This window comes from Jaculus jaculus, chromosome 1 (assembly GCF_020740685.1).
Source record: "Jaculus jaculus isolate mJacJac1 chromosome 1, mJacJac1.mat.Y.cur, whole genome shotgun sequence".
NCBI classification, from domain to species: domain Eukaryota; kingdom Metazoa; phylum Chordata; class Mammalia; order Rodentia; family Dipodidae; genus Jaculus; species Jaculus jaculus.
The window spans coordinates 10,054,291-10,067,964 of NC_059102.1; the positions used below are offsets into that span (position 1 = coordinate 10,054,291).

At 51.1% G+C, this 13,674-nt stretch overlaps 1 protein-coding gene across 1 annotated transcript in view; it reads left to right on the top strand.

The window, feature by feature from the left end:
* Cpxm2 (carboxypeptidase X, M14 family member 2) overlaps positions 1-13,674 on the top strand; it is a 151,021-nt gene that overhangs the window by 27,159 nt on the left and 110,188 nt on the right. The window contains exon 3 of the mRNA XM_004659267.3: positions 8,491-8,600. Coding sequence (XP_004659324.2) covers positions 8,491-8,600 — 110 coding nt within the window. The remainder of the gene's footprint in view (positions 1-8,490; positions 8,601-13,674) is intronic.

Here is a 13,674-nt window from a genome sequence, read left to right on the forward strand (position 1 = left end):
AACACATCGATCACACGTCCCTCATAACAGCTTTCCCACGACCCCCTGCACCCCAGACAGATTTGCGACATTGAGGGTAGAATTCTGAGGGTGGGTATCCCCAAATCAGAATTTATGCCCTGTATTTGATTTCCTGTCAATCGTGGGCATTAAACCGTCCATGGAATTTAAGACAATGGGCATAGGAATGTGTTCGAGCTCATGTGCACACATGGTGTGTGTGAGCTGGTGGTGTGTGTGCTGATGGTGTGTATGAGCTGGTGGTGTGTGTGCTGGTGGTGTGTGTGTGTGCTGGTGGTGTGTGTGTGTGCTGGTGGTGTGTGTGTGTGCTGGTGGTGGTGGTGTATGTACTGGTGGTGACGCACAGTGAGGTCTGGCTGCTCAGGCACATCGGTGCTGCTCTCCATTCTGTGTGCTCTCCAATGTGGTTGCCACGCAGAGAATTCCAATTGCGACAGAACTAATGAAGTGTGCATGTGCAGGGCTGTCGTGAGATAGGGGTCCCATCTTGCCCTCCTGAGGAGTGGAGCCCAGGGATGGGGGACGGCGCAGAGAAGCATGTGTCCCAGCACTGGGTGTTCCAGGAGCTGCGCGTCTGTACAGAAAGCAGCTCTGTCCTTGAAGACTGTCATTCTTTGCTCCAGATTGTAACACATCTCCGGTTTCTAATTAATATTTTACCGAAGGTTTTTTTTTTTTTTTCACACTGTTTGCTATGTTCTCTTCACCCACATGCTTCTTGGGACTACAGCCTATTTCTCCTGGGAAGCAACAGAATCTTGCTGTGATGGTCAGAGACATGTTTATTTTTACAGTAGGAAAGGGACGTTGACCTGAGGTGTGATGGCTGAGGCGTGGATTGCCTGGAGAACAGGTCTCCACCGCAGTGATGGTGAACAGCAGAGCTCAGCCACAACAGGACACTGAATCTGTCTATTTGCAGCAACTGACCTTGACTGACAGCTTAGCTGGTGTAAACTTCTAATTTCTTTTCACCCAGTCCTTTGGATACATGAGTGCCTATGTCTCATGACATCCTCATGCGAGATCCATCCAGTCATAGGCAGATCAGGCAGGGACTGTAACTGGGAAAGTAACCGTTGCCTGTTCACTGCCCTCCTAGGTTTCTGATCAGGAGGTTGTAGAGGTGCCTTTGAAGGCATTCCGTGCCCATGGATTTTGCCATTGCCCCAGAGAAAGTGCCTTCAGTGCCACTAGGGACTGTCGTCCTTGGGGCTCAAGTCCAAAACCTAGAGTGAAGACTGAAGTCCTGAAGATGCCACTTTGGGGACCAGGCAGGCTTGGGCACAGCCCCAAGGAAGTTACCTGTTGATCCTTTTCTTTGTATGTCTTTCTAGTCTTTGTCTGCCCTGAGAGCTACAGGAAAGGGGGCAGGCCATCTTCCTGGGCGGGACTTAGGACCTCAGATGTCCTCAAGGGCTGTGGTGACACAAGCTCGTCCCTGGGCTCTGTGGCTCAGAGGACTTTAGCCTGCCCTGTGTGCCGACAATACATCTCCACCTTTCTCCTGAGAAGGGAGCAAGCTTATGCTGATCCACTCCTTACCTTCCATACAGTTCTCTCCAATGCAGAGGACTTTGCAGGTGGAGGGGAGGGGAGGAGACGTTTCTCTGCTCATCTACCTGGTCGGCTAGGAATCTTCAGCATGATGTACTTAGGGTGGGGAGAAGAGGAGTGCTTCGGTCAGGGTTCTCCAGAGGAACAGACGTGATAGTAGGAACATTACAAAGGGGGTGTTAGGTTGGCTTACACAATATGCGTTGGGTGGAAGTCCAGCAGCGACTGTCTGCCGGCTGGAGAGGCTGAGAACCCGCTAGCTCCTCAGTGCCTGAGGCTGGGTGTCTGGCGCTGCAGACCAAGGCTTCCTAGAGAGCTGCTGGTCTTCCAGTCCTCACTGGAAAGCTTGAGAAACCGGGGTTCAGTGCCAGTAAAGGATGGCAGCAATATGGTAGATACACTCACCAGCAAGCAGTAAGGGCGGCCAGGAAGGCACTGCATTTTCCTAGGAATCTCTTTGTCTCTGAGCTGCTAGAAGAATGGCTATTCACACTGGAGGAAGGTTCCCTCCACCTCCCTCCCCAGTTTATCCTTCTTGGAAATGCCATCACAGACCTGCTGGCAAGGTGTGTCCCTTACTTGATTCCTGATCCAATGAAGCTGTCAATAGAGGTGAGCTGTCACAAGGAGGAAAGCATATCAGACTGAAAAGTATGGAAAGTCATCAGAAGCGAGCATATCACACCGAGAAAATTTTAGTACTCTATATTTTGAATTAATTTAGGATCTAAATAAAAAAAGATGCTTTTCTTTGCTCTTACTTGTCCTTAATGTAGGAGATTCTTCCTTTTTCTAAATATGAACATTCCATCGTCGAACTTTCAGAATAAATATTAAGATGAGCCTTGGGACACTGGCCAGGAGGTACATGATTCTGACCTGAGAGTAATCTTTGCAAAACGGGATGTAGGACAGAGAATTTGTGTTTAAACTGCTCTTGGTTTAAGTTTATATTAGTCTAAAAACATGTGAGGACTGTGGAGATGGTTTAGTAGGTAAAGTGCTTGCTGCACGACTTCAGATTCCCGTCACCCGTACGTGTGATGGCGTGCACCTGGGGCCTTAGCGGCGGGGAGGCCGAGGCAGGAGGGTCCTAGGCAAGCTGGCAAGCTTGTCTGGCCCAATCTGTGAGCTCTAGGTTCACTGAGAAAGCTTGTCTCATAAAAGTCAGATGGATAGTGATTGCAAATGTACTTGACCTTGACTTCTGGCCTCCACATACATGCCTGCACATGTGCACACACACACACACACACAGCCACACACACACACACACAGCCACATGCCCCTGTGTGCTCACCCATTCATGCACACGGGCTCATCACACATACATATATGTTCAAAAGATTAAAAATCCTCTAAAAGGGTTGTTCTGGGGAGGTGGCTCACTCACCACTGGCTTAGCAGATGGTTTTATCTGAGGCTTGTGGTGTCCTGCACTGGGGAGCACGTTGCCCTGCGCTGGACAGGGAAGCAGTCCCTTGTTCCGGAAACTGGGGGAAGGCAGTTAAAGCAGTTATGTGATGGGAAGGAAGGAGTGAAGTTATCTCTTAATTGCTTTACTCATTGCTGGGACAAAATACCTGATCAGCAACAACTTAAGGGAGGAAAGTGCTTACTGCGGCTTACAGTTTCAAGGGGCTACCTTCCACTGCGGCAGGTAGGTGTGCCAGCTGGAGCAGGGGGCCAGCTCATCACGTTGACAGTTAGGAGGCAGAGAATTAATAGGAAGAATGGCTGTGGCAGAGCTAGGAAACCTCAGCGCCTGCTCCCACTGACCCACTTCCTCCAGCAGGACTCCGCTTCTGGAAAGTTCCACATCCTTCCCAAAGCAGTGCTGCCAGCTGGGGTCCAAGCGCTCAAACCCGTGAGCAGTCACACCACAGCAAGCTATTGGGGCGGGGGCGGGGGGAGGTGAGAACGGGAAGGTTGATGGAATGGAAACTTCTCCGGTGAGGATGACCCCGCGTGGTGTCTCTGTGACCCTTGCTGGGATTTCTGCCATTCAGTGTGAGGGCAGAACCCCAGCACCTTGGGGAGATTCTCCAGCACCATATAGGACAGTGGGCCATTGCTTCAGATACAGCATTCGCAGCCACAGCAGCTGCTCGAGCCCTGTGGCCGCTGATTTCCACTTGGCATCAGTTGGTTAGTATCCAAAGCAGCCCACGACTGGGGCCCAAGTCACAACTTTCTGTGCATATGTGGATTCCTCCAGTGTCGCTGATATCTGTGTCATCCAGTGGATGAAGGGTTGGCTGCCCAGCGCAGGTTGTTAAAGGGTGTTTCGGGGAATGGGTCCGAGGGTGACAGGCCTGTGTGCAGGGAAGGAAGGGCTCCCCTCAGGCACAGCAGAGAGGGAAGCATGGAAGGTGTGCTCTGAGAAGGAAGGAGAGGAAGAAAGGCAGCGTTTTCTTAGAACCATGGCCCGAAGGCTGGAGGAGGGCAGTATGGAGGTGAGGGAGAAGCTGAAAGGGAGCACCCACTGCAGACCTGGCACGAAGGAAATCAAGGAGAGGCTGCAATGATGCCAAGGCACAGAGTGCAGGAATGCAGGAGAGATGGGCAGAGATTCGAAGTGGGCTGGGGTGTGTGCTCTCTCCTGTGCTTGATAGCCAGAGGAGAGGCTGGGAGAACCCGTAACAGGCCAGCTGGACAAGGCTTGCCCTTGGCTCGCTGTTATTCCTCAGTTCTGGCCAGGCAACTCCACACACCTACTGTGGGCACTGTAGTGGCTGTGACCTTTTGTGTGGCTTCCATTGTCCTTGAGTCGTGGTGGACAGGCAGGTGGAGATAGAGACTCTGGGCAGGTGTGGTGTGAGGCTAGAAGCATCAGTGGACTCGGAAGCAGGGTGTGGGGCTTTTAATGCCTACATGGTGTAAGCTCTTCCGTTCCCATGTCACTCCATCCTCCCTTGGCCCTCCCAAGATCCCTTCTGTTTAAGCAAGCTGCTGTTGGTTTCCTTTAGCCAGAGGACACTCACTAACCCACGTGGTCAGTTGCTTGGACTTTGCCTTTCAAGGACATTGTGTTCCCCAGGGTGGATCCATCTCTGCTTTTAAATGGCATGGATGTTGGCAAAGGCTTCCAAACAAAACAAGACCATCTAAAGACAGCACCTTCTAATAAGGAAAAAAAAATTCCCCAGTGTCAGAGGGCCGCGTTCATGGAAGACACCATCTGTGAGCTGGCCGGGTCCATGTGTTTATTTGGGCTCCCACCAGAGGCCCAGCCTGTCGGTGCTGTGGATGGAAGGAGCTGATTCTCTCGCTCCTGCTTGTAAGGGTGGATGCTGCTCAAGGGAGTGGCCGTCTACATCAAACTATGCTTTCCATGGGTGCATGGGGGCCTCGCTTCCTTGAGAGGGCAGGCGTTGAACTTTGGGGTGGAGAAATGCACCCATTAAACACCCCAATTGTAGGCCCTTTCTTTTCATTATTCATGAATCTTTTCATTTTATTTATTTTTTAATTTATTTGACAGAGAAAGAGGGAGAGAGAGAGAGAGAGAGAGAGAATGGGCACGCTAGTGCTTCCAGCCATTGCAAATGAACTCCAGACGCATGCGCCCCCTTGTGCATCTGGCTAACATGGGTCCTGGGGAATCGAACCTGAGTCCTGTGGCTTTGCAGGCAAATACCTTAACCGCTAAGCCATCCCTCCAGCCCTCCTTATGAATCTTAATGGAGGATGTGGGAGAACTTCCTTATATCATCAGGGAAGCAACTTTGATGAATATGTAACTTTATTCAGGTAGTTGAGAATTAAGATATTCATTTACATATGAGATATTTTCTTTTTCTAGAAGAAATGCTTTGAATAGCAATTATTGCTGTGTTGAGCTGCCTGTCCATCTGTCTACCTGTGCACCTGTCTGTCTGACTATAAATGATACAAATGCAGGTTGCTTCGCTGGCTGAAGATGGACCCACCACCTGCTGCTCTGTTTTCTGTTAAGTGACGGCTGTGACCGCTTTCGCATGGCTCCGAGACAGTCTCGTCAAAATGGCAGCAGAAACCTTGGCATTTTTGATCCTTGATTAGATGGGAATGTGGCAGATCTGAATGCTAAGGTCTCCTTCAGGGTCCAGAAGACACCCACTGTGGCCTCTAGGCTCTTGTGTCCCCAAACAAAGAATTGACCCAGAGACACTGACAGTAATAGGAATAGAAGCAGTTTATCAAGAGAGACAAAGGCACTTCCTGGGAATGGAATCTGCGGAAGGTCAGAAACTCAAGCCTCTTGCCCTGGGGTCATGACCTGGTGACCTGGGTCATTTACATCACAGCTGCCTTTTCCCTGTCCGGGTTGGGTTGTATATTGCATACTTTCACATGTCGCCCTGGTGAGGGAGGGGTTTCCAGTTTCTTGCCAAGTGGCTTTTAAAAAATACGTTACTCTTGATGCCTTTTTCTTCCCTGTGTCTTATCCTCCTCCTTATAGTACCAAGACATGGAGGGACAGAGCCAGGGCCCCTTTCCCCGCCTGGGTTTATAATGCTCCAGTCCCCTGGAGTCAGAAAAGAACTCGGTAGAGCTGAGATGAGCAGAGGCCATGCCAGGGTATGACGGATCCTCCACCGAAACTACTGCCAGGCCAGCCCGGCTCCAAGACCGGGAGGTGGGACCTCGCACACACAGGCTGAGGGTGTTCACAGGGACTCTGGCAGGACAGGTGGGGCCCAGGTGACGAGTGGAAGTACAAGGGTCCAGGAACAAGGGGGAGTATGGAGCAGCGATATCACTTCATGGGTCCGTGAACCAGAGTCAGAGCCGGGCTCTGAGCAGCAGTCCAAAGGACGCGCTGGGCCCCGGAGTCCCTAATGATGCCTGACTGTAACCCTCAGTCCTTGCCTGAGTTCCCAACAGACCCTAGTGGCTGCAAGAGAACACAAGGATATGACAGCCCAGAGAGGTAGGTGGTACCTGAGAGAGTGAGTCCCTTGTCCTGAGGCCAAGTTTTGGGGTTCCAGAGCCCAGGCTCCCAGCCTTCTTGCAGCAGGATGGTTTCAGTCTTATCAACTTATCACTTCAGGGCTGGGGCACTGAGAGGGTGGGGTGAGCTGCCTCTGTGCCCCTTAAGAAGGTCTTTAAGGAAGTCCAGCTGTCAGTGTGGCTTCAGAGGAGGCTGTGGGACAATCTCACTCAGGTGTTGGACATTGCAGTCGCTTCCTGGTCAGCAGGATGGAGAAGAACTCAGTGAACACCTGGCACTGCGGATGTGCCATCCATGTGTTTCTGACCCATGTGTCCTCCAGTCCTGGAAGGTGAAGGACAATCCCTATGGGCAGAGGGCTGTGGTAACTACTGTCCACTGAGAGGCCAACCTTGGGAGGTCATGGGGACTCACATCATAGGCCCCTACCTTATGGTGACCTTTCGTGTGTAGCTTACCCTCTACTCATTGAATATCATCATTCATGTTGCCCCCTGTCATCTCACATGCTCCTCTGGGCTTGTCACATGACCCCTAGTTACTGGGTGACCCTTTCTGCATGCTGGTTGTCATTAGTTTCTTATCCCTTTGTTGACCCTTGACCCACAGCTCCCATGCCCTCCTTGTGGCTGCAGGGCCCTCTCATAGAAGCCACTGGAGGACCACTGGTCACCAGAAGCCACCATTCTTTCCACAGTGTCCAGCTATGGAAAAGTGGCACCTTCACCTGCCTGCTTAACGCTCCCAACATGGTGGGGGGGCAGGCACGTGACTAATGTCAATTCCCAACCCAGGAAACCTCCCAGAGGGTGTTGGCAGGACCAGGGAGGCAGTGTGATGGACTTTACCAGCCTGGAACTGAGACTAGAGACTGGATCTGTCTCTAATTCTGTGGGTAGCTGGTTCCTCTTGAGTGGTTTGCCTCAGGTCTTGAGGCCTAGGGTTTCCTTTTGTAAGAGCTGAAGGGAAGGACTAGGTGGCATCTTGAGCCCTGGCAAGTCCTAATTCATCTGCACATAGTGCCTGGGCAGACTTCCTCAGTCAGGTGTCCACAGAGCCACTGGTAGCTGCCACCTCTCCAGGTTTCTCTGCCTTGCGACCTGCAGGGCCTCTTCCCTGCCAGGGCTATCCTGCATGTGCACATGGGGAACTCTGGATCCGGGACACTTCCACTTCCACAGTCACCTGCGTTTTCCTCTGTCACACTCAGGGTTGTCAATCTCGTCTGGTGGGAATAGATTTTGTCCTCTCCTACTTGAGGGATGTTTTCCTTCCCCTGGTCAGATGGTAAGGAGGAGGCTGCCCGTGGGGATGTGCCAGTGTGATTCAGGTGGGTAGTGGAGAATAGTAGCCTCAGCAATAATTAGCGCTCTTGTGTGTAGGGAGGGGTGATGGACTGGCTGAACTTGGATGCTCATCAAGGGTCTGCTCAAGTACTGGCATTCTATTCCAGGGGCCAACTGTCCCCAGTAAGTGTCTCCAAAGTCACTTGTTTTGCCAAGAACCAAAGACAACAGAGGTTTTCTATTTATAGCCCTCTGTTCATTAGCATGTGCAAATCCAGAGTTCAGAGTTGCTGAGACAAAAATCAACAAGTTCTGACTGATTCATCTGCAGAGCTCAACCTTGGGATTGTTTGGAAATTTCTTCCCAGGGATACTCCCTGATGGAGTCCATACAAAGGTCGTTAATCGAAAGCAGCCTCAGACGGTAGCAAGGGCAGCAGCAGAGAAGGCATCTCAAAATCAAAATACCCAGAAATCAAATGCGAGCAAGCAGGGGCGGGGCCGGGAGGGGGGAGAGAGAGCGAACTGGCAAAGCATTGACAGGTCCATCAACCATCTCTGTCTGAAACACAGGGTGGGCAGGCGGGCCGGGGTCCCAGGGGAGAGGGAAAGAATGACCACATGGAGAGAAGCAGACATTGATTTCTTGCAGCCCCTGTCTTTGTTTCTAACAAGCCCTGTCCTTTCCAGGTTGCCCACCCCTCGGCCTAGAGACCTTAAAAATCACAGACTTCCAGATGCACGCCTCCACCACCAAGCGCTACGGCCTGGGTGCGCATCGGGGGAGACTCAACATCCAGGTACGCGAGCCCTTTGGATGTGTTCCCGTCGTCACACTGCTGATTGCTTGGGTCACAGGCACAGGGAGGGCTCCCCTGAGTTCAGGTCGGGCACTGTGCATAGCATTTAAAGTGTGGGGGGCTAACCAGTTTTTTTTGGGTCAGGGGTGTGTGGCATAGTCACCCTGTGTGCAGGGAGAGGATGGGTCTTCTCCAGAGACAAGCATCAGGTCAAGAATGGTCATGGGTACCTGTGGTGGTTTGAATGTATGTGCCCCAAAGACCCAGGCAATTTTACCCCAGCTGCCTGGCTGGAGGAGGTGTCACTGGGGGTGATCCTTGGGGTCCACCTAAGCCCTAAGATGTGTTTGGGGGTGTGTCTTTTTCCAGCCCAAAGCTATGCAGAGCAGTCTGGGCTTCGGCGGGAGGACCCTGCCGCTGGCTGCCAATTCCCTGCTGCTGCGTTTGGGTTTTGCTGGCTATTTCTCTCTGCTTGGATGTGTGGAAGAAGTTTCTTTCACCACGGGTGGAACCTCCCCCTGGATCTGTAAGCTTGAAATAAACCTTCTGTGTCTGGCTTGTACGTTCATCCCAGAAATGTGGAGCTGACTACAGCAGACTTGTACCTCCTGAGTGCTCCTTCCCCACGCCGGGTGTGCAGAAGGGGCCGAGGCAGGACAAGGAATGCCTGTGATCATGGGCGTGGCTGAGATGCCCTGGGGAGGAAGGGGATGATGGTCTTCTTTGCCTTCCTGCTAATTTCCTCTTCCCCCCACCAAACCCACTTCATCCAGGCCTCTCCTAGTGTAGCATCCAAGTCAAATCCACACTGGCTCCCTAGCCTGGGTGTATCATATCTGGCTTCTTTCCTGTGGCTCCAAGGGCAATTTTGACTCTGGCCCTTGTGATTATTGTGTCTCTGTTTCCAGTGAGCTCCTCCTGCCCACCCCATTGCACCCCACTGCTGACTCTAGGCCTCTTCTGAAGGAGGTCCTCTGCCTGATTCCTTTCCCCCAGCACGCCGAGCAACTGCAGCCCTGCAGACTCGCGGGGAGGGAGGAGGCCCGTCACTGCTGTAGGGCTCAGTGTGAACAGTGGCCTCTGAGACAACACATGCTTATTCTCTTGCATGCTGGAGGAGAGAGGTTATACAGGGATTCACCCAGGTGTGGGCAGGGAGGTCCTTGTAGAGACTCAATGGAGAACCAGGTTCCTTCCCTCCCAGCATCCAGGGGCCTCCCTGCTACTGGCTCCTTGTTTTTCCTTCTCTGAAACCAGCTTAGCAGGTGGAATTTGTCTCCTGTGGGGGCCACTGGCTTTTCTCTCCTGATTTTCCTCTATATCAGGGTGTCCAATCTGTTGACTTTGTGACATCATGTTGTCGTTTACAAATGCCTGGGGCTGCATTTGTGGCTATCCTTGTATACATGCAGCCTATAGGCTTCAAGGTGGACATATGTGCTCTGGATTATATCAGGCCTCTCTGGACAGCCCATGATCATTTCTCTTCCTCACACAATCTTAATTCCATCATAGCCTCCTTTCCCCTTTCTGTGTAGCCTGAGGTGTGCAAGTTCTGGAATAGGGGCGTGGACATCTTAGAAATGGGCATTGTTCTGCCAATGCCTTTCCTCCTGTGCCCTTCCCTGCTGGCCTAGCCCTTCTCAATTTCACATGGACCTATATCCTAGTGGATCTCTAACAGAGATAGATTTTAGTTCCCTCCCCAGTTATTCTGTGACTGTTTGTGACTTCTAAAACCTTCTTCACATTCACTGTCCACCTGGAAAGAAAGGTGGTCAAACCATCCTTGCATGAGGGCCCTTCTGGGCTGCACTCAACTAATGGCTTGTGACCAGTACATCAGGTGATGTGTTCTCCAGTCACTGTGATGTTAATTAGGCATAATCTCTGTGCTGGGAACAGGACAGGAGTGACCAAGCAAGGCACATGGGCTCCAGGGTATCTGAGTCAATGTTCTTTTTACCTTAGATTTGGCCCCATTCAATACACTTCCAAAGCCCTCACCTTCTTCCATTGTTAACTAAGATGAGGTCATGTAGGACATTTGCAGGAGAAATGATAATAAAATCTACAAATAGTCATAACAATAGTAATAGCTGTTAAGAAACATTTGGTTGCTTATAACTAGAAAGCATAAAAAACATAAACAGGAAACCCTCCACCTTCTTGTGTTTTATAAAAGGGTAAAGAGATGAACTCCATGTTTGACCAGGAATCACTATGTTATCTCCCAAGTGCCTTGGACCCCCTAGGCTGAGCTCCAAATCTTTGAGGAAACAATGGTTAGCTCTACACAGAACAACCTAAAAATGCATGTGGGAGTCTAATAGGTGCATTAATGAACTGGCATTGATATGTCAATAGTTTCTCCCTCCTTTAAAAAATGTTTTTCATGTTTTTATTAGTTATGGACTTACTTAGTATGTAAACAGCACATCTTGGTACCATCCTTTCCCTCATCCCTGGCCCCTTACAAAGGGATTGTAGGTCACGTGTTGTGGGGGCAGCTATCAGTTATGGGGAAAAGGCAATGTCTCTGTGTCCCAACTTGTAGCCCTAACAATCTTTCCATCCCTTCTTCTGTGAAATTCCCTGAGCCATGTTGAGTGCATTTTAAGTCAACTTCAGTGATGGGCTCTTTGGAGCCTCTGGATCTCTGGTTCTGGTTTGTGTGTGTATGTGTGTGTGTGTTTATGAATGTTCATGTATGTAGGTACATGTGTGATACATGTGGGTACATGTGTATGCATGCATATGGGTACACATACATATGGAAGTCAGAGGTTGAAGTTGGGTGGTCTTCCTCTACCTTATTCTTGGAGACAGTGTGTCTCTATGAACTTAGATCTCACTGATTCAGCTACACTAGTTAGCCAGTGAGCCATGGGGATTCTCTGTTTATGCCCACCCCCCGTACTGGGGTTATAGGCATACACGGGTTCTGGGGATCTGGACTCAAGTGCTCATGCTTGTACAGCGAGCACTTTGACCACGGAGCCATCTCTCATCAGCCCCAATAGCCTCTCTATAAATAAAGTTATCTATTGAAAAGAAAGTGGCTACTTTTACCTGCGTTTTCTGTCGACAGTTGAAAGGCTTGTAACTCTAATTTGAAATCTGAAGTGAAGACGTCATAGCCTGGCACATGGGGTTCAGGCCTCAACCCGGGTGCTTTTCTTCCTGAGACATTTGGAATGGTGACTTGCATCACTGAGCCTGGGTTGCTTCATCAGAGAAATGAGAGTCCTGAGCTTCCCGGGGGAGGGGGCATTAGATGGGTCATGATTTGAAAACTTTGGTAAGATTGTCTCTCGGTTGAAGTCTCCATTTGGTTCCAGCTGCTCAGTGACAAAATCCCAGCTGGGTCCCCTGTCTAGTACGGTCCTCTCTGCAGGCTTCCTTTCTGGTTTCCCTGCTGTGAGTTATGCAACCAGTGCACCCTAACTAGGAAGAGGTGTCTTTGGCTCATGGTTTGAGGGGACACAGTTCATCATGGTGGAAAGGATCAGGCAGCTGCTCATAGTGCCTCAGAATCAAGGGGGTGAAAGGCGCTCAGCTTGGCTTCTTTGTGTGCAGCCCATGGAAGAGTGCCATCACATTTAAGGAGGGTCTCCCCACCTTGTTGACCCAATGTACAAACTCACAACCATGCTCAGAGGTTTGTTTCTGGGGTGATTCTAGTTTCCACCAAGTTTCTCTGCGCTCTTCTTTGACCGGAAGCTCCGTGTGAGAGGGACCTGGTGTCTTGCTTGTGTCTGCGCTGCCCAGAACAGCCCCTGCAGCACAAGGGCGCACAGAGGAGACAGGGAAGCGTGGCAGTGGGTGACCCCATCCTGCCATTTCTGGGCCATGCGGTGGGCCGCTTGAACGATGGATTAGGCAATCCTAACCCTCTAGTCCCGCCTCCTCTCTCCTTCACCATAGGGAGGCACAGTCCAGGGAACAAGCCAGCTCCCCTCCATGAACACTCTGCTAGAACATTCGGTGCCAGCTGTCAGGGTAGACAGAGGGGTGGTTGAAAGTCACAGCGTAGCTATTGATCTTCATGGGGAGTGAATTTTCTCTGGGACCGTAAATGCTTTTCCTGAAGCCCTCTCTCAAGGAATTCTCTAAAACCTGTTCTTAAGGGATGGAATTGCGGCTCTTCTCACCAGGCCAAGCCAGCCCATCCCCTAGCCTCTGGTCTTCCACCCTGTGCTAGTTATTGGATTCGCTACTTGTCCAGTCACCGTGACAAAACAGCTGACAGAAGCCACTTAAGGGCGGAGAGGTTTCTTTTGGCTCGCAGATCGTAGAGTACGTTCCATGATGGCAGCGAAGGCATGGTAGCTGGAGTGGCTCAGTCCACGGTGTGAGGGCTCACCACAATGGCTTGCTTGTTCACATCTGGAAGGATCTGGAAGTAGAGAAAGGAACTGGAAATTGGCCTGGGCTATAATGCTCAAAACTTGGCCTCAGTGCCCTTACCCACTAGCTAGGTCCCGTGCTTCCAGAACAGCTCCGCCATGACACATGAGCTTGTGGGCGACATGACATATTCAAGCCATCTCACAGCCTCTTCCCGGGGCTGACCCCAGAGCCTGGAGCACGGCCTGCAGCGTGTGGCTGGGCTTCAATGCAGGACGGCCAGGGGCAAATCACGACACCATCAGGGGCCTCTCTTCAGCCCAGACCTTCTAGAGCCAGTGTGGCAAGCATTGCCATTTGTCAGCTCCGGGTGCACAAGTGCAGCCAATGCCCCAGAGACACGTCACCCCACATGTGGTGGCTTGAAGCACAGTTTAAAAACAACCATGGCTTGTCTCACATGTATTTTGTAGGCATGACAGGCTAATGGGATTTTAAGTGTGAGAACCACCAAGTTGTCAGAATTAGAAGTTGTATTTAAATCCATCTCCCAGTGCGTTGCAGGATCCAAGCAGATCTAGGCCAGTCCTCGCCTGGCCCAGGGCTCTGCAGGCGTACACTGGCTGCTTTCCAGGCCTCAGCACACAGAGCGTCTGGGTTTGGATGCCTGAGCTAGCTGTGGGGCTATAGGTGAGACGCCCATCGTTCCCGAAGCTCCATGTCT